The 17,178-nt window shown below is 52.2% G+C and overlaps 1 protein-coding gene across 1 annotated transcript in view; it reads left to right on the top strand.

Annotated features, from left to right (window-relative positions):
* The first annotated feature begins 1,471 nt into the window (after positions 1-1,471).
* Positions 1,472-17,178, top strand: part of LOC137371801 (acidic phospholipase A2 HTe-like) — a 69,779-nt gene continuing 54,072 nt past the window's right edge. Inside the window, exon 1 of the mRNA XM_068034682.1 lies at positions 1,472-1,583. Coding sequence (XP_067890783.1) covers positions 1,472-1,583 — 112 coding nt within the window. The remainder of the gene's footprint in view (positions 1,584-17,178) is intronic.

Below are 17,178 nucleotides of genomic sequence, written 5' to 3'. Positions count from 1 at the left end.
GGGAGCTTTACTCTGTATCTAACCCCCCCGTTTTTTTTTTATCATCTGCAAACCTTTTAATCATTTAAGTCTAATTATTGATATATACTAGGAAAATCAAGCGACCACTTGTCGAGCCCTGTGGAAACCTAACTAGAAACAGGTTTCCAGTCAGGATTCAGTTCTGGATGTGATACACAGCAGCAATAACAGAATCCAATCCCTGCAGTCACTTGTGAACTCGCTGGTGTCTCAGTAGTTTTTTTGAAGTCGCTAACCCCATCCCACGCACAGAGCAGGTGAAAGGCCTCTCCCCAGTGTGAACTCGCTGGTGTCTCAGAACACAGGATGAACGAGTAAATCTTTTCCCACACACAGAGCAGGTGAATGGCCTGTCCCCTGTGTGAGTACGTTGATGTTGCAGCAGCCCATTTTGACTTTTATATCTCTTCTCACATTCAGAACATTTAAAAGGTCTCCTTGCTGTGTGAACAAGTTGGTGTCTCAGAAGGTGGGATGACTGAATGAATCGCTTCCCACACTTGGAGCAGGTGAATGGTTTCTCCCCAGTGTGAACTTGCTCGTGTCTCAGAACGCAGGATGAGCGAGTAAATCCTTTCGCACACACGGAGCATGTGAATGGCCAATCCCCAGTGTGAGTACGTTGATGTCGCAGTAGGTCATTTTGACTTTTATATCTCTTCTCACATTCAGAACATTTAAAAGGTCTCCTTTCTGTGTGAACAAGTTGGTGTCTCAGAAGGTGGGATGACTGAATGAATCCCTTCCCACACTTGGAGCAGGTGAATGGTTTCTCCCCAGTGTGTATTCGCTGGTGTCTCAGAACACAGGATGAGTGAGGAAATCCTTTTGCACACACTGAGCAGGTGAAAGGCCTCTCCCCTGTGTGTATTCGCTGATGTTTCAGAAAGTGGGTTGAGCGAGTAAATCCTTTCCTACACTTCGAGCAGGTGAATGGCCTCTGCCCAGCATGAGTACGTTGGTGTAGCAGTAGCATGTTTTTACTTTTAAATCTCTTCTCGCAATATGAACATTTAAAGGGTCTCTTATCAGAGTGAACTGGCTGGTGTGTCTGGAGGGCTGATAAAGTTTTAAACCCCTTCCCACATTTAAGGCAGATGAATGGTCTTTCCCCAGTATGAACTTGCTTGTGTCTCAGCAGGTTGGAAATATTATTGAACCGTTACTCGATTCATCAGGACCTGAATATCATCATCCTTTGAATGTGGAAGGAGAAATGTTTGTTCTGTCTTTGGGAAAAGATTTCAAACATCAGTGTGACTGGAAAAGCACCGAGACACACACACCCGAGTGAGTGTCCCAATGCACTGACTGTGAAAGAGTTTTAACCAGTTACAGAGCCTGAAACACATCACCCCATTCACAGTGGGGAGAAACTGTACACGGGTCTGTGTGTGGCCGAGACTTCAACTGATCATCCAACCGAGAGAGACACAAGGACACTCGCACCATGGAGAAACCGTGGAAATGTGGAGACTGTGGGAAGGGATTCAAATACACCTGCCAGCTGGAAGCTCATCGACGTAGTCATACTGGAGAGAGGCCATTCACCTGCTCTGTGTGTGGGAGGGGGTTCAATAATATATCTAACCCCGTACTGTACCTGTCCTGGGAGTGTTTGATGGGGGACAGTGTAGAGGGAGCTTTACTCTGTATCTAACCCCCGTTTTTTTTTTTTTTTCTTTTTTACAAGGTGACCTTTATACCCCAGGCCCCTTTTATATTTTTTCACATCGAGGGGGCCTTTATCCCTCAGGCCCCCTTTATGTACATATTTACAGTTTTAAAATAACTTTATTAAAACAGATAAATAAACAAAAAACTCAAATTAAAATGCCATTCTCGGCGTCGACGATGCACTCCAGTCCCTGCGGTGCCCACCGGTCGCGGAAGGCCTCAAGCGTACCGGCGGACACCGCATGCTCCTTTTCCAGGGACACCCGGGCGCGAACGTAACCGCGGAAGAGGGGCAGGCAATCGGGGAGGACGGACCACCCGACAGCCCGCAACCTGGACCTGTGAATTGCCACCTTGGCCAGGCCCAGGAGCAGACCGACGAGGAGATCCTCCTCCCGGCCCACGCCCCTCCGCACCGGGTGCCCAAAGATCAGGAGCGTGGGACTGAAGTGCAGCCAGAATTTGAGGAGCAGCCCCTTCAGATACTCAAATAGGGGCTGCAACCTCGCACACTCCGTATAAATGTGGAACACGGACTCGTCCAGGCCGCAGAAAGTACAGGTGGCCTGGGAGTCCGTGAACCTACTTAAAAGCCTATTGCACGGGACTGCTCTGTGCAGCACCCTCCACCCCAGGTCCCCGATGTAAAGGGGGAAGACTCCCGCGTAGAGAGACCTCCATCGGGGTTTCCCCTCGCCGCCAGATGGCAACGCGGACCGCCAGGGCGTGTCCGGCCGGCTGACGAGGGCGAGGAAGTGGAAAGTGTGCAGGAGCAGCCCGTACAGGAAACCCCTCCGCGCCGATTGGAATGGCACGGAGGGCATTCCCGAGAGGCGGCTCGGGTTGTGCGGGACCGGCTCCCGAGGAGGGTTTCGGGGCCTGGGTCCGATGAGCAGTTCCGGCCCAGCGGGGGTCAGCTCGGCCAGGATCGCTCCGCACTCCCGAGCCCCCTCGCCACCCGCAGTGAGGGGCGTCCCGGGGGTTTCGGCTACTCCTCTGCCCGCCGGACCGTCCCCGGAGTCGGCCGCCCGGACAGCCGAGGCGCTCTCCTCCGCCGGCGGGGGAGCGCCCTGACTGGAGGCGACCATGTTCCAGACTCGGAAAAGATCCCGGTAAAAGACAGGCAACTCCCTCAGAGAGGCGCGGCTAACGGACTCCACCGGGAGCTGCGTGTCGTCTTGAAGGCAGTGACACTGGCGGAAAAAATACGTCGCCAGCGCACACCATCTGGGAGGACGCTCGACGTACAGGTATCTCTGCAGGGTCCGAAGGCGGAGAGTCGCAGCCTGGGTGCGGACGCACACCAGCGACTGACCGCCCTCCTCGATCGGGAGACTCAGGACCGCGGCAGAGACCCAGTGTTTCCTCTTGCCCCAGAAGAAATCGACGAGTTTCTTCTGGATCTTGGTGGCAAATACAGGGGGCGGGGCCAAAGTGACCAACCGGTACCACAGCATGGAGGCCACCAGTTGGTTTATGACCAACGCTCGGCCCCTGTAGGAAAGCACTCGGAGCAGTCCTGTCCAGCGCCCCAGCCGAGCGGTGACTTTCGCCTCCAACTCCTGCCAGTTTGCCGGCCAGGCTTCCTCAGCGGGGCTAAGGTGGACTCCCAGATAGAGGAGGTGCGTGGTGCTCCACGCAAAAGGTGTCATCTCCTCCGGCAGGGAGTCCACCCGCCACTGACCAACCAGGAGTCCGGAACATTTCTCCCAATTGATCCTCGCGGAGGACGCGGCAGAAAAGGTCTGCTGGCAGTCGCGCATCCTCCGCGAGTCAACGGGATCTGTGATTGCGAGGAGCACGTCGTCGGCGTAAGCCGAGAGGACGACCCGCATGGCCGGCTCGCGCAGAGCCAATCCCGTCAACCTCCTGCGAAGCAGGCACAGGAAGGGCTCCACGCAGATGGTATACAATTGGCCGGACATGGGGCACCCCTGACGCACTCCTCTCCCAAATCGAAGGGGCGCCGTCAAGGACCCGTTAACTTTGACTAGACACTCTGCGGCGGCGTATAAAAGTCGGACCCGGGCCACGAAATGCGGCCCGAGTCCGAAAGCGCGCAGAGTCCCGAAAAGGTAATCGTGATCCACCCTGTCGAACGCCTTCTCCTGATCGAGGGAGAGAAAGGCGACCGACTGACCAGTCCTCTGGGAAAGATGGATCAGGTCCCGGACCAGGTGGATGTTGTCCTGGATGGACCGGCCCGGGACTGTGTAGGACTGGTCGGGGTGGATCATGTGGGCCAGCACGGAGCCCAGGCGGGTAGACATAGCCCGGGCAAAGATCTTATAATCCGTGCTGAGGAGGGAGACCGGACGCCAGTTTTTAAGCAGGCGGAGATCGCCCCTCTTCGGCAGCAGGACGATGACCGCCCTGCGCCACGAGAGGGGCATCTCCCCGGTCGCCAGGCTTTCCCCCAGGACCCGCGCGTAATCGTCCCCCAGGACGTCCCAGAACGCCCTGAGGAACTCCACGGTCAACCCATCCAGCCCTGGGGATTTGCCCCTCGAGAGCTGGTGGAGGGCGCCAGTCAGCTCCGCCAACGTGAGCGGAGCCTCCAATCCTTCGGCGCCCTCCGGGCTGACCTGCGGCAGGTCCTCCCACAAAACTCTGCGCGCATCCTCGCTGGACGGATCCGGAGAGAACAACGCACTGTAATACGTCCGGACCAGGAGGCCCATTCCCTCCGGATCCGTGATGGAGGATCCGTCGTCGGCCAGCAGCTCGACGAGCTGCTTACGGACCCCCCGCCATTTTTCCAGCGAGTAGAAGAAGGGTGAGGCGCGGTCCAAATCTTCCAGGATCTGGATCCGCGACCTCACGTACGCGCCTCGGGACCCTATGAGCTGCAGGTTCCTCAGCGCGCCCTTCTTCTCTTTGTACGCCTGCCACAGGGCCGGGTCCGCGACGGCATGACCGAGGCGGGATTCCAAGTCGAGCACCTCCCTCTCAAGGCACCCGACCTCGGCTTCCCGCCTCTTGGTCGACCCCTTCGCGTACTCCTGACAGAAGACGCGGATGTGAGTCTTGCCCACATCCCACCATAGCCTCAAGGAGGGGAAGCCCCCCTGCTTCCTTCTCCAGTCGGCCCAGAATCGACAGAACGAGTCCCGAAATCGCACGTCCTCCAGCAGCCGGTTGTTAAAGTGCCAGTACGCAGACCCCGCCCGCGTGCGGAGCGGAGTGAACTCCGCCCACACCAGGCGGTGGTCCGAGCACGGCACCAGCCGCATGGAGGCCGCCGAGACACGGGAGACGTACGCCTGCGAAATGTAGAGGCGGTCGATTCGCGACCCCCCTCCTCCAGACCTCCACGTGAAGGCGCTGGAGTCGGGATGGAGATTCCGCCAGACGTCCACCAAGTTAAGGGAGCTGATCAGTCCCCTCAACTTCTCCACCGACGCTTGGCCGCGCTGGGGACCGGAGCGATCCCCCACCTCGAGGGTGCAGTTAAAATCCCCCCCGAGGATGATGCACTCGCCGCTATCGATGGAGCTCAAGAGAGCGGACACTTCTTCAAAGAAGCGCGCTTGCAAAGCGCCGGGCCTGGGCGCGTACACGTTCACAAAGTGGAGCGGCACGCTACCCAGGTGAACGGCGAGGTGGAGCAAGCGGCCCGGCACTAGCTCCTTGACCCCCAAGATCTCCGGCTGAAAAGTCGGGGCCAACAAGATAGCCACCCCACTAGAAATAGGGGTGAGGTGACTCATGTAGACCCCACCCTGCCACTCCAGGAGCCAGGTGGCTTCGTCTCCCGGAACGGTGTGGGTTTCCTGCAGAAAGCTCACCGCGTATCTCCCTTCCCTAAGGACTGAGAGATTGTGAAATCTGCGGTGAGCCCCTCTGCTGCCGTTGATGTTGAGGCTGGCTATGGTTATCTTCATGTCAAAGGTACGTAAAACCCGTCACCAACAGCTCACTGTGAGGAGGGAGTGGAAGTGCACCTGGCCCTCCACTCCCCCAGCAACCCATTGAGGAACACATTAAAACGGCGCCTCTCAACCAGTTTCACGTCCGCGCGCTTGCCCGCTATCTTAAGGGCGGCACGGACGGACTGGATGATCAGCGCCAGATTCGACCAACGGTCGAGGGCCAGCTGAACTTTATTGCGGCAACCTCTGCAAGCCGCGAGGAAATCCCGGAGTTCCGCCGTGGGGATGAGAGGAGATTCGGTGGGAGGCACGAGGGACTCCACCACCTCACTGGCGATGGAATCAAGATCATCCTCCGTGCCCCGCACCGAATCCCCATCCTCCTCCGGGTCGTCACCGCCAGCGGCCGACACATCCACCACACACTGTGGGGCGGACGTCCCGGCCGCGCCAGCTGGTCCCGCCTCCGTCACGATCCCACCCCCCGGATCGATGGCGGAGGAGTCCTCTCTGGGTTCTATTGTGAAACTGGAGCCTGTAGGCACCAGCGGCTCAGGACCCCCCTCCACCTCCGTCCCCAGGGCAATGAGTGGTCCAGGGGAGACAGAAGTTCCCGACTCCGGGAAACCAGCCGGAGCCGAGATTGGAGGCGGAGGGAGGAGGCTATCTCCCGCTCCGCCAGCACCCACAGGCCCAGCAGGTGGGGCAGCATTCTCAGTTATAACTGGGTCGGGTGTCTCCTGGTTGGTGGTGGACTCCGGCTGGGAGGCCCGACCCTCTGGGGCCTCGCCCTCCCCTTCATTCAGGACACCCGACCCAGTAGCAGTGGCAGAATGGGCGGCTTCCCCAGGCTCCCCCACCACAAGCAGGGCCCCACTTACTCCTTCAGTAGGGGCCTCATGTACCGGGGCCATCCCCTTCCCTCCATCCTGAGGAATTGGGAGCACCTGCCCGGACTTTGCAGCCTTGGTGGTGGTGGTAGGGGAAACCTGGGGACCCGAAACAGGAGACAGCTCCCCTCCAACAGATGGGCCCTGCGCCTCAGGGCCCCTTGTTACCTCTGTGGAGGGGTGCCTTCTCCTCTTTTTCCCAGTTGTGTGCGGAGGCTCAGAGACCTCCATATCATCAGAGGCCTCCACCTCCACACTCTCCTTTTTTTTATTCACCCTGGGCCTGAGCCCAGCCCTGGGGCAAGTTGACTTCCCGAGATCGGGCCTTGGGCTGAGCTCAGGCTCGGGTAGTGTCACGATATCCAGGGGACGCGCCTCTCGATGTTTATTTCTCCTCCGCGCCTTCCTTCCACTTGGACGGTCACCCCCCTCCCTGCCGGAGGCCGTGAAAACCACAGCCTCCGGTACCGACTGAATGGTATCTGGTGGTGGTGTAGTGGGGGTGGGAGGAGGTGCAGCGTCGCCACCCTGGGCCGCTGAGTTGGAGTTGGCAGCCGGGAGGTTGGGGCAGTTCTTACGAACATGCCCCACCTCCTTACAGACATGGCACCGCACCCCGTCCAAGGTCCAGAAGACGCGGTAGGCCGTCCCCTGGAATTCGACATTGAAGTGGCCCTCTGTCACCTCCTCCCGCGCCAGCTGCATGAATAACTGGCGGCGGAAGGAGTAGACGTGTCGGAGGCTGTTCTCCCGAAGACCGAGCGGGACTGGGGTGAGCCCCGTCTTTACCTCCCCCAGATGGTGCAGGTGGGGAAGGAGGAGCTCACCAGGGATGAAGGGTGGGACATTGGATAAAATGAGCCTTTGCGCAGTGGCCTCCAGGGGGTCCACTGGCAGAAAGGTCCCGCCCACGGTGAGCCCCTTGCTCAGAGCCAGGGACACCGCCCGCTCGGTCTTCAGGAAAAACACTGCCTTCCCGTACATTTTAGAGGCTGCAACAATGGCCGAAGGGCCGACAACCTCGGCCATTGCTTTCACGCATGCCTCTATAGTCATGTTCGGGTGGACGTAGCTCTTGACCCCATGCTTCGTTGTTAATAAAGCAAAAGGTGACGGGGCAACAGGTGCAGCCGCAGCAGCATATGAACGGGAAGGCCCCGCCACCGGCGAAGAGGGGCTTGCCATGGGGTCTAAGAGCTACGTCCACCCCCAAGAAACAAAACAAATTTACACAATTTTTTAAAAAAAGCAAACTTTAAACAAGGTGGAGTGGGAGTAGAGGAGGATGGGGTAGGATGGTAAAGGAAATGGGGAGGATAGGTAATTGAGGCGACTGAGTGGAGGAAGGGAGAGAAAGGCTGAAAAGGATGTTTGATCCAACTGCCAGTTGGAGCACCTTTATAACAATTAGTCCAAAACTGTTTGTTGTCTTCCAGTTGGGGGAGGCTTCTTCGCCCGGGACGGCTGGAGCCGCCCGGTACTCTCCTCTTCTGATTTTAACAAGACAGTCTTCACCCGGGCAACTCCAGCTGTCCCGAGCAGGCAGTTGGGGTGGGGAGGGAGCTCCCTGTGTGCAAACACCAATACAAACACAGGGGCCCCTACTGGATTGGCTGCCCCACCCCTGAGTCTTCAGGCCTCTTCTCCCTCCCCCAAACAGTTTAAACTTAATAGTCTTTCAGGTGCCCTGACACCCACCTCTCCAGAAAAATTGCAGCCTTCCTTGATGGTTTCCCTCCACTCTGTATTCACCTTTCTCCAGTCTCTCTCTCTCTCCAGTTGGTGCAGTCTCCACTCAGTATTCACCTTTCTCCAGTCTCTCTCTCTCTCCAGTTGCTGCAGTCTCCACTCTCCTCTCCCCAATTGCTGCAGCACAGGTGCAGCTGCTCCCCCTGATTGCTGGCAGGAAGTGCTCCAAATTGACCAGCCAATCCCAGTGCTGTACCTGTCCTGGGAGTGTTTGATGGGGACAGTGTAGAGGGAGCTTTACTCTGTATCTAACCCCCTGTGCTGTACCTGTCCTGGGAGTGTTTGATGGGGACAGTGTAGAGGGAGCTTTACTCTGTATCTAACCCCGTACTGTACCTGTCCTGGGAGTGTTTGATGGGGACAGTGTAGAGGGACCTTTACTCTGTATCTAACCCCGTGCTGTACCTGTCCTGAGGACACTAGATTACAGTGTAAGTTGCCTGAACTGGAATAATGTTGTAAATGTCATGAGAACAAGTTGTTAGCTATGACATTGACCGCAGGGAGTGAGACACCAACAGTCAGCAAGATCTGGCTCGTTGGAAGCTCCAGCTGAGTGAGTAATCTAACGAGGATCAGAAGCTACTGCACATTCCTCACATCCCACCTCATGAGGTTTGGCTGATAACAAGGGATGGTTGTCATGGTTCCCAGGGAGAAGGTGAGTCTGTTGTAACCTCAAAGCACCTTGGGTGTTGTAGTCACCTGTTGAGGAATTGCTGGCAGTAAATTGACCCATTGGGCACAGAGACTACATCTCCCAGCATACACTGCTGCAGTACGCAACAACCCAACAGGTTCAAAGAAGTTGAAATAACAGCCCAGAACGTCAGTGTGAGTGCTGATAAACACAGTCCATCGCTGCACCACCATGAAGACAACCTACCAGCTGATCCTCGCCATTCTACATGGTAACATCAACATCTTTTCTTTCGCGATGCTTGCTTGGTCATTTCTATTTTTTCCCGGCACCGTTCTTTTTGGAAGAGGTGTTATTTTTGCCGAAATCTGTTTTCGCCTCATCCCACCTTCCTTCAAATGCCAACACGAAGGCATTGTGACAGATCAGGAGCTCACTCGCTCCTCACTGTGAAGGTGAGGTGAGACTCTTGTGTATCTCCTCGCCTCACAAAGAAAGAGGAAGATTCGGAGAGCAGCAATTAATACAGAGCATTTGTGAGTCAGTAACTGGTGTAAGTGGGGCTTCAGGTCAATTGGGGCTTTTGACTGAATCGATAGATTTTCCTTGGGTGAGAGTATCAACAGATATGGAGCCATGGTGGGTGGATGGAGTTCAGACACAGATCAGCCATGATCTCATTGAATGGTGGAACAAGTTTGAGGGGCTGAATGGCCTCCTCCTGTTCCTTGGACACCTGGTCGGTGATGATTCAATGTCAGAGACCTGGTTACTGATCCCATGTCCCCCACCTTCATTCCATTAAATAGGTTTTGAAGACAACAAACATAGAACTGGAGAAATCTTGGTAAGTTTGGAAAGAATGAAAGATTATTGAAAGAAAGTCTTATTGAGCCTGTCAGAAAGATTTCAGAAAAGTCACTGTTAGGTGGAGACATTCAGTGGGTTTGATCATTGATATATACCAATCATCTCAAGCAGCTCCGATTGGGAAGATAACCTTAACATTCAAGCCAGGCAGTTCAGGGGTGATGTCAGGAAGCACTTCTTCACACAAAGGGGAGTGGGAAATCGGGAACTCTCTTCCCCTAAAAAGCTGTGGATGCTGAGGTTTGATTGAAATTTTCAAACTGGAGGTGGATAGGTTTTTGTTGCATAACGGTATTGAGGGAAATGGAACAAAGGTGGAGAAATGGAGTTGAGATACAGATTATCCATGATCTGATTGAATGGCAGGACAGACTTGAGGGGCTGAATGGTGTGCGTGTGCGCGCGCGCGTGTGTCTGCGTGTTTATGTCTGCATGTGTGTGTGTGTGTGTTTGCATGAATGTGTCTGTGTGTTTGCGTGTGTGCATGTATTTGTGTGTGTGTATTTGTGTGTGTGTGTGTGTATTTGTGTGTGTGTTTGCGTGAGTGCATGTATTTGTGCGTGTGCATTTGTGCGTGTGTGTGTGTATTTGTGTGTGTGTTTGCGTGTGTGTGTGTTTGCGTGTGTGTGTGTTTGCGTGTGTGCGTGTGTTTGCATGTGTGTGTGTGTGTTTGTGTGTGTGTGTGTGTTTGTCTGTGTGCATGTATTTGTGCGTGAGTGTGTGTGTTTGTCTGTGTGTTTGCGTGTGTGCATGTAGTTGTGCGTGCGTATTTGTGCGTGAGTGTGTGTATTTGTGTGTGTGTTTGCGTGTGTGCATGTATTTGTGTGTGTGTATTCGTGTGTGTGTGTGTGTATTTGTGTGTGTGTTTGCGTGTGTGCATGTATTTGTGCGTGTGTATTTGTGCGTGTGTGTGTATTTGTGTGTGTGTTTGCGTGTGTGCATGTATTTGTGCGTGTTTATTTGTGCGTGTGTGTATGTATTTGTGTGTGTGTTTGCATGTATTTGTGCGTGTGTATTTGTGCGTGTGTGTATGTATTTGTGTGTGTGTATTTGTGTGTGTGTGTATTTGTGTGTGTGTTTGCGTGTGTGCATGTATTTGTGCGTGTGTATTTGTGTGTGTGTGTATTTGTGTGTGTGTTTGCGTGTGTGCATGTATTTGTGTGTGTGTATTTGTGTGTGTGTGTGTGTGTGTATTTGTGTGTGTGTTTGCGTGAGTACATGTATTTGTGCGTGTGCATGTGTGCGTGTGTGCGTGTGTATGTGTATTTGTGCGTGTGTGTGTATTTGTGTGTGTGTTTGCGTGTGCGTGTGTGTGTTTGCGTGTGTGTGTGTGTTTGCGTGTGTGTTTGTGTGTGTGTATTTGTGTGTGTGTTTGCGTGTGTGCATGTATTTGTGCGTGCGTATTTGTGCGTGTGTTTGCGTGTGTGCATGTATTTGTGCGTGTGTATTTGTGCGTGTGTGTGTGTATTTGTGTGTGTGTTTGCGTGTGTGCATGTATTTGTGCGTGTGTATTCGTACGTGTGTGTGTGTATTTGTGTGTGTGTATTTGTGCGTGTGTGTATGTATTTGTGTGCGTGTTTGCGTGTGTGCATCTATTTGTGCGTGTGTATTTGTGCGTGTGTGTATGTATTTGTGTGTGTGTTTGCGTGTGTGCATGTATTTATGCGTGTGTATTTGTGTGTGTGTGTATTTGTGTGTGTATTTGTGTGTGTGTTTGCGTGTGTGCATGTCTTTGTGTGTGTGTGTTTGTGTGTGTGTGTGTTTGTGTGTGTGTTTGCGTGTGTGTGTTTGTGTTTGCATGTGTTTGTGTGTGTGTGTGTGTGTTTGCGTGTGTGTGTTTGTGTTTGCATGTGTTTGTGTGTGTGTGTGTGTTTGCGTGTGTGTGTTTGTGTTTGCATGTGTTTGTGTGTGTGTGTGTGTTTGTGTGTGTGTGTGTGTGTGTTTGTGTGTGTGTTTGTGTGTGTGTGCTTTGTTGTCTGAAAAGGAAGAATGTGCAGGGCTACAGGGAGAAGGCGGGTGAGTGGCACTAGATAAATTGATCTTTCGGAGAGCCAACACAGACACAATGGGCTGAATGGCTTCAATCTGTACTTTAATGATTCTGTGTGTGTGTTTTTGGGGGATTGGGTTTAAACCTCCCCTCAGTTGTCACTCACTCACTCACTCGGAGGGTGAGATTGGTGTGAGGAGCAGTAACAGGCAGATTGCAGAGGCAGTGAATCCAAACCCCTAACAGTGTAACTCCTGTAACTGAGTTTCATTAAATCTGGTCATTTATGGATTGGCAGCACAGAAAAATAATTGTTGTAAAAAGACAATGGATTCCCAAATGCCCTTCAGAAAAGGGAACCTGCCAACCTTACCCACTCTGGGCATAGGTTTAACTTCATTATGTGGATGTGGCCATTACGGGCAAGCCTGGCGCTCATTGCCCATCCCTCTGTAAACACAATTACTGAGAATAGATTATTGAAAGAGGATCTCACCAGCCCTGCCATGGATATTCTCACCATCTGCCATTTCAAATTGTAGTGGGGTAGATTGGCACTGGAAAGGAGTTATTCAACACCTGCCCTCCATCCTGCATCCTCTTACCTCCTGGCGTTTCTGTCAGGTGTCCTGGGTCAACATTGATCCTAGAACCAACATCGGTACCAATGACATAGCTCGGAAAAGGATGAGGACCTGAAAAGCGAATATAGGGAGTTAGGTTGGAAGCTAAAAGGCAGGACGAGCAGGATAGTAATCTCAGGATTGTTACCGGTGCCACGTGCGAGTGAGGCTAGAAACAGAGAGCGAGTGCAGCTGAACACGTGGCTACAGAGCTGGTGTAGGAGGGAGGGCTTCAGATATGTGGATCATTGGGATACCTTCTGGGGAAGGTGGGACCTGTACAAGAAGGACGGGTTGCATCTGAACTGGAGGGGCACCAATATCCTGGGCGGGAGGTTTGCTAGACCTCTTCGGGAGGGTTTAAACTAGTTTGGAAGGGGGATGGGAACCGGAGCTACGGATCAGTGGATGGGGTAGCTGTTGAACAGGCAGATACAGAGTGCAGAGAGTCTGTGAGGAAGGTTAGACAGTTGACAGGGCAAAGTTGCAGCCAGTATGATGGGTTGAAGTGTGTCTACTTTAATGCAAGAAGTGTCAGGAATAAGGGTGATGAACTTAGAGCATGGATCAGTACTTGGAGCTACGATGTTGTGGCCATTACAGAGACGTGGATATCACAGGGGCAGGAATGGATGTTGGATGTTCCGGGGTTTAGATGTTTCAAAAGGAATAGGGAGGGAGGTAAAAGAGGTGGGGGAGTGGCATTGCTAATCAGGGATAGTATCACAGCTGCAGAAAGGGAGGTCGTCGAGGAGGGTTTGTCTACTGAGTCATTATGGGTGGAAGTCAGAAACAGGAAAGGAGCAGTCACTTTATTGGGAGTTTTCTATAGACCCCCCAATAGCAACAGAGACACGGAGGAACAGATTGGGAGGCAGATTTTGGAAAGGTGCAGAAGTAACAGGGTTGTTGTCATGGGTGACTTCAACTTCCCTAATATTGATTGGAACCTCCTTAGTGCAAATAGTTTGGATGGAGCAGTTTTTGTCAGGTGTGTCCAGGAAGGTTTCCTGACTCAATATGTAGATAGGCCGACTAGAGGGGAGGCTATGTTGGATTTGGTGCTTGGCAACGAACCAGGCCAGGTGGCAGATCTCTCGGTGGGAGAGCATTTTGGTGATAGTGATCACAACTCCCTGACCTTTACTATAGTCATGGAGAGGGATAGGAGCAGACGGGATGGGAAAATATTTAATTGGGGGAGGGGGGAATTACAATGCTATTAGGCAGGAACTGGGGAGCATAAATTGGGAACAGATGTTCTCAGGGAAATGCACGACAGAAATGTGGAGGTTGTTTAGGGAGCACTTGCTGCGACTGCTGGATAGGTTTGTCCTGATGAGGCAAGGAAGGGATGGTAGGGTGAAGGAACCTTGGATGACAAGAGATGTGGAACAGCTAGTCAAGAGGAAGAAGGAAGCTTACTTAAGGTTGAGGAAGCAAGGATCAGACAGGGCTCCAGAGGGTTACAAGGTAGCCAGGAAGGAACTGAAGAATGGACTTAGGAGAGCTAGAAGGGGACATGAAAAAGTCTTGGCGGGTAGGATTAAGGAAAATCCCAAGGCATTCTACACTTAAGTGAGGAACAAGAGGATGGCCAGAGTGAGGGTAGGGCCGATCAGGGATAGTGGAGGGAACTTGTGCCTGGAGTCGGAGGAGGTAGGGGAGGTCCTTAATGAATACTTTGCTTCAGTATTCACTAGTGAGAGGGACCTTGTCGTTTGTGAGGACAGCGTGAAACAGGCTGATATGCTCGAACAGGTTGAGGTTAAGAGGGAGGATGTGCCGGAAATTTTGAATGATATGAGGACAGATAAGTCCTCGGGGCCAGACGGGATATACCCAAGGATGTTACAGGAAGCGAGGGAAGAGATTGCTGCGCCTTTGGCGATGATCTTTGCGTCTTCACTGTCCACTGGAGTAGTACCAGATGATTGGAGGGTGGCAAATGTTATTCCCTTGTTCAAGAAAGGGAATAGGGATAACCCTGGGAATTATAGACCAGTCAGTCTTACGTCGGTAGTGGGCAAATTATTGGAGAGGATTCTGAGAGACAGGATTTATGATTATTTGGAAAAGCATAGTTTGAGTAGAGATAGTCAGCATGGCTTTTTGAGGGGCAGGTCATGCCTCACAAGCCTTATTGAATTCTTTGAGGATGTGACAAAACACATAGATGAAGGAAGAGCAGTGGATGTGGTGTATATGGATTTTAGCAAGGCGTTTGATAAGGTTCCCCATGGTAGGCTCATTCAGAAAGTAAGGAGGCATGGGATACAGGGAAATTTGGCTGTCTGGATACAGAATTGGCTGGCCCATAGAAGACAGAAGGTGGTAGTAGATGGAAAGTATTCAGCCTGGAGCTCGGTGACCAGTGGTGTTCCACAAGGATCTGTTCTGGGACCTCTGCTCTTTGTGATTTTTATAAATGACTTGGATGAGGAAGTGGAAGGCTGGGTTAGTAAGTTTGCTGATGACACAAAGGTTGCTGGAGTTGTGGATAGTGTGGAAGGCTGTTGTAGGTTGCAACGGGACATTGACAGGATGCAGAACTGGGCTGAGAAGTGGCAGATGGAGTTCAACCTGGAAAAGTGTGAAGTGATTCATTTTGGAAGGTCGAATTTGAATGCAGAATACAGGCTTAAAGACAGGATTCTTGGCAGTGTGGAGGAACAGAGGGATCTTGGGGTCCATCTCCATAGATCCCTCAAAGTTGACACCCAAGTTGATAGGGTTGTTAAGAAGGCGTATGGGGTGTTGGCTTTCATTAACAGAGGGATTGAGTTTAAGAGCCACGAGGTTATGCTGCAGCTCTATAAAGCCCTGGTTAGACCACACTTGGAATATTGTGTTCCGTTCTGGTCGCCTCATTATAGGAAGGATGTGGAAGCTTTAGAGAGGGTGCAGAGGAGATTTACCAGGATGCTGCCTGGACTGGAGGGCATGTCTTATGAAGAAAGATTGAGGGAGCTAGGGCTTTTCTCATTGGAGCGAAGAAGGATGAGAGGTGACTTGATAGAGGGGTACAAGATGATGAGAGGCATAGATAGAGTGGATAGCCAGAGACTTTTTCCCAGGGTGGAAAGGGCTATCACCAGGGGGCATCATTTTAAGGTGATTGGAGGAAGGTTTCGGGGAGATGTCAGAGGTAGGTTCTTTACACAGAGAGTGGTGGGTGCGTGGAATGCACTGCCAGCGGTGGTAGTAGAAGCAGATACATTAGGGACATTTAAGCGACTCTTGGATAGGTACATGGATGATAGTAGAATGAAGGGTAGGTAGGTAGTTTGATCTTAGAGTAGGATAAAGGTTCGGCACAACATCGTGGGCCGAAGGGCCTGTACTGTGCTGTACTGTTCTATGTTCTATGTTCTCTGTTCTATAAAACAGATGATCTGACCATTATCACATTGCTGTTTGTGGGATCTTGCTGTGCGCACATTAGCTGCCACGTTTCCTACATTACAACAATGACTACACTTCAAAAGGAGGTCATTAGCTGTCAGGCTCTTTGACACTTCCTGAGGTGATGAAAGTTGCCGGAGAAATGCAAGCTCTTTCTTTTCCTCCCACTTTGGAACTTGTCTGGGTTGGAAACGGCACGGCGATACCCTGACACCACAACTTGACACCTGCCCCTCATACTGCCCCTCGGCTGGGGCACGGGGAGACTGCCATCAAGCTCTGCTGCTGACACAAACCATCTGTTGTCCCACCTTTAGAAGTATACAATCACCACATTGCACAGAATCAGCAAAGTTTAAAGGTTGGCAGACTTTCAAAGACAATGCTCTGGTCTAGACAGAGTTGAACAGGAGGTAGGATTAAGTTACCTCTTCACAGGTTGAAACAGCTTCCAGTTCGTTAGTACAGTTAGCAAGTCATCATTATGTGCAGAGCTACAGTGATCGAGTGATCAAGGGAATGGGACTGACTGGATTGCTCAATGGAGAGCAAGCATTGTCTCAATGGGTCAAATGAACTCCTCCTGTGCTGTAAATTATTCTATAATTTGATGACTCTTGGGTGCTCAGTGTTGTAAACAGGAGGAGGGAGAGGCTCGGAGGAGAAAATGAAACAATTTATTATGTTCTGTCTCTCTGTCTCTCTCACTCCCCCTGCACTCTCTCTGCCTCTCTGTCTCTCTCTCTCTCTCGCTCCCTCTGTCTCTCTTGCTTTCTCCATATCTCTCTGCCTCTATCTCTCTATCTCTCCCTGTCTCACTCTCTGTCTCTTTTTCTCACTCTCTGTCTCGCTCTCTGTCTCGCTCTCTCTGTCTCTCTTGCTCTCTCTTTCTTTCACTCTCCCCCTCTCTCTCCCTCTGTACTCTCTCTGCCTCTGAAAAGGAAGAATGTGCAGGGTTATGGGGAGAAGGCAGGGGAATGGAACTGAGGGTGTTGCTCATTTGGAGAGCCAGTGTGGACACGATGGGCCGAATGGCCTCCTTCTGCACTGCAACAAATCTGTCTCTTTCTCTCACACTCTCTCTCTGTCTCTCTCTCTCTCTCACTCTCTCTCTCTTTCTCTCTCTCTAACTTTCTCTCTCTTTCTCTCTCTCTCACTCTCTGTCACACTCTCTCGCTGACTCTCTCTCTCACTCTCTGTCACAATCTCTCTCTCTGTCTCTCTCTCTCTCTCTCTCACTCTCTCTCTCTCTCTCTCACTCTCTGTCACACACTCTCTCTGTCTCACTCTCTCTCACACTCTCTCTCTCTCTCTCTGTCTCTTTCTCTCACACTCTGTCTCTCTCTCTCACTCACTCTCTCTGTCTCTTTCTCTCACACTCTCTCTCTGTCTCTCTCTCTCTTTCTCTCACACTCTCTCTGTCTCTCTCTCTCTCACTGTC

The sequence above is a fragment of the Heterodontus francisci genome, chromosome 7 (assembly GCF_036365525.1).
Source record: "Heterodontus francisci isolate sHetFra1 chromosome 7, sHetFra1.hap1, whole genome shotgun sequence".
NCBI classification, from domain to species: Eukaryota; Metazoa; Chordata; class Chondrichthyes; order Heterodontiformes; family Heterodontidae; genus Heterodontus; species Heterodontus francisci.
Note: the sequence above shows the minus strand (reverse complement) of the source record. Positions and strands in the feature narration are given on the sequence as shown.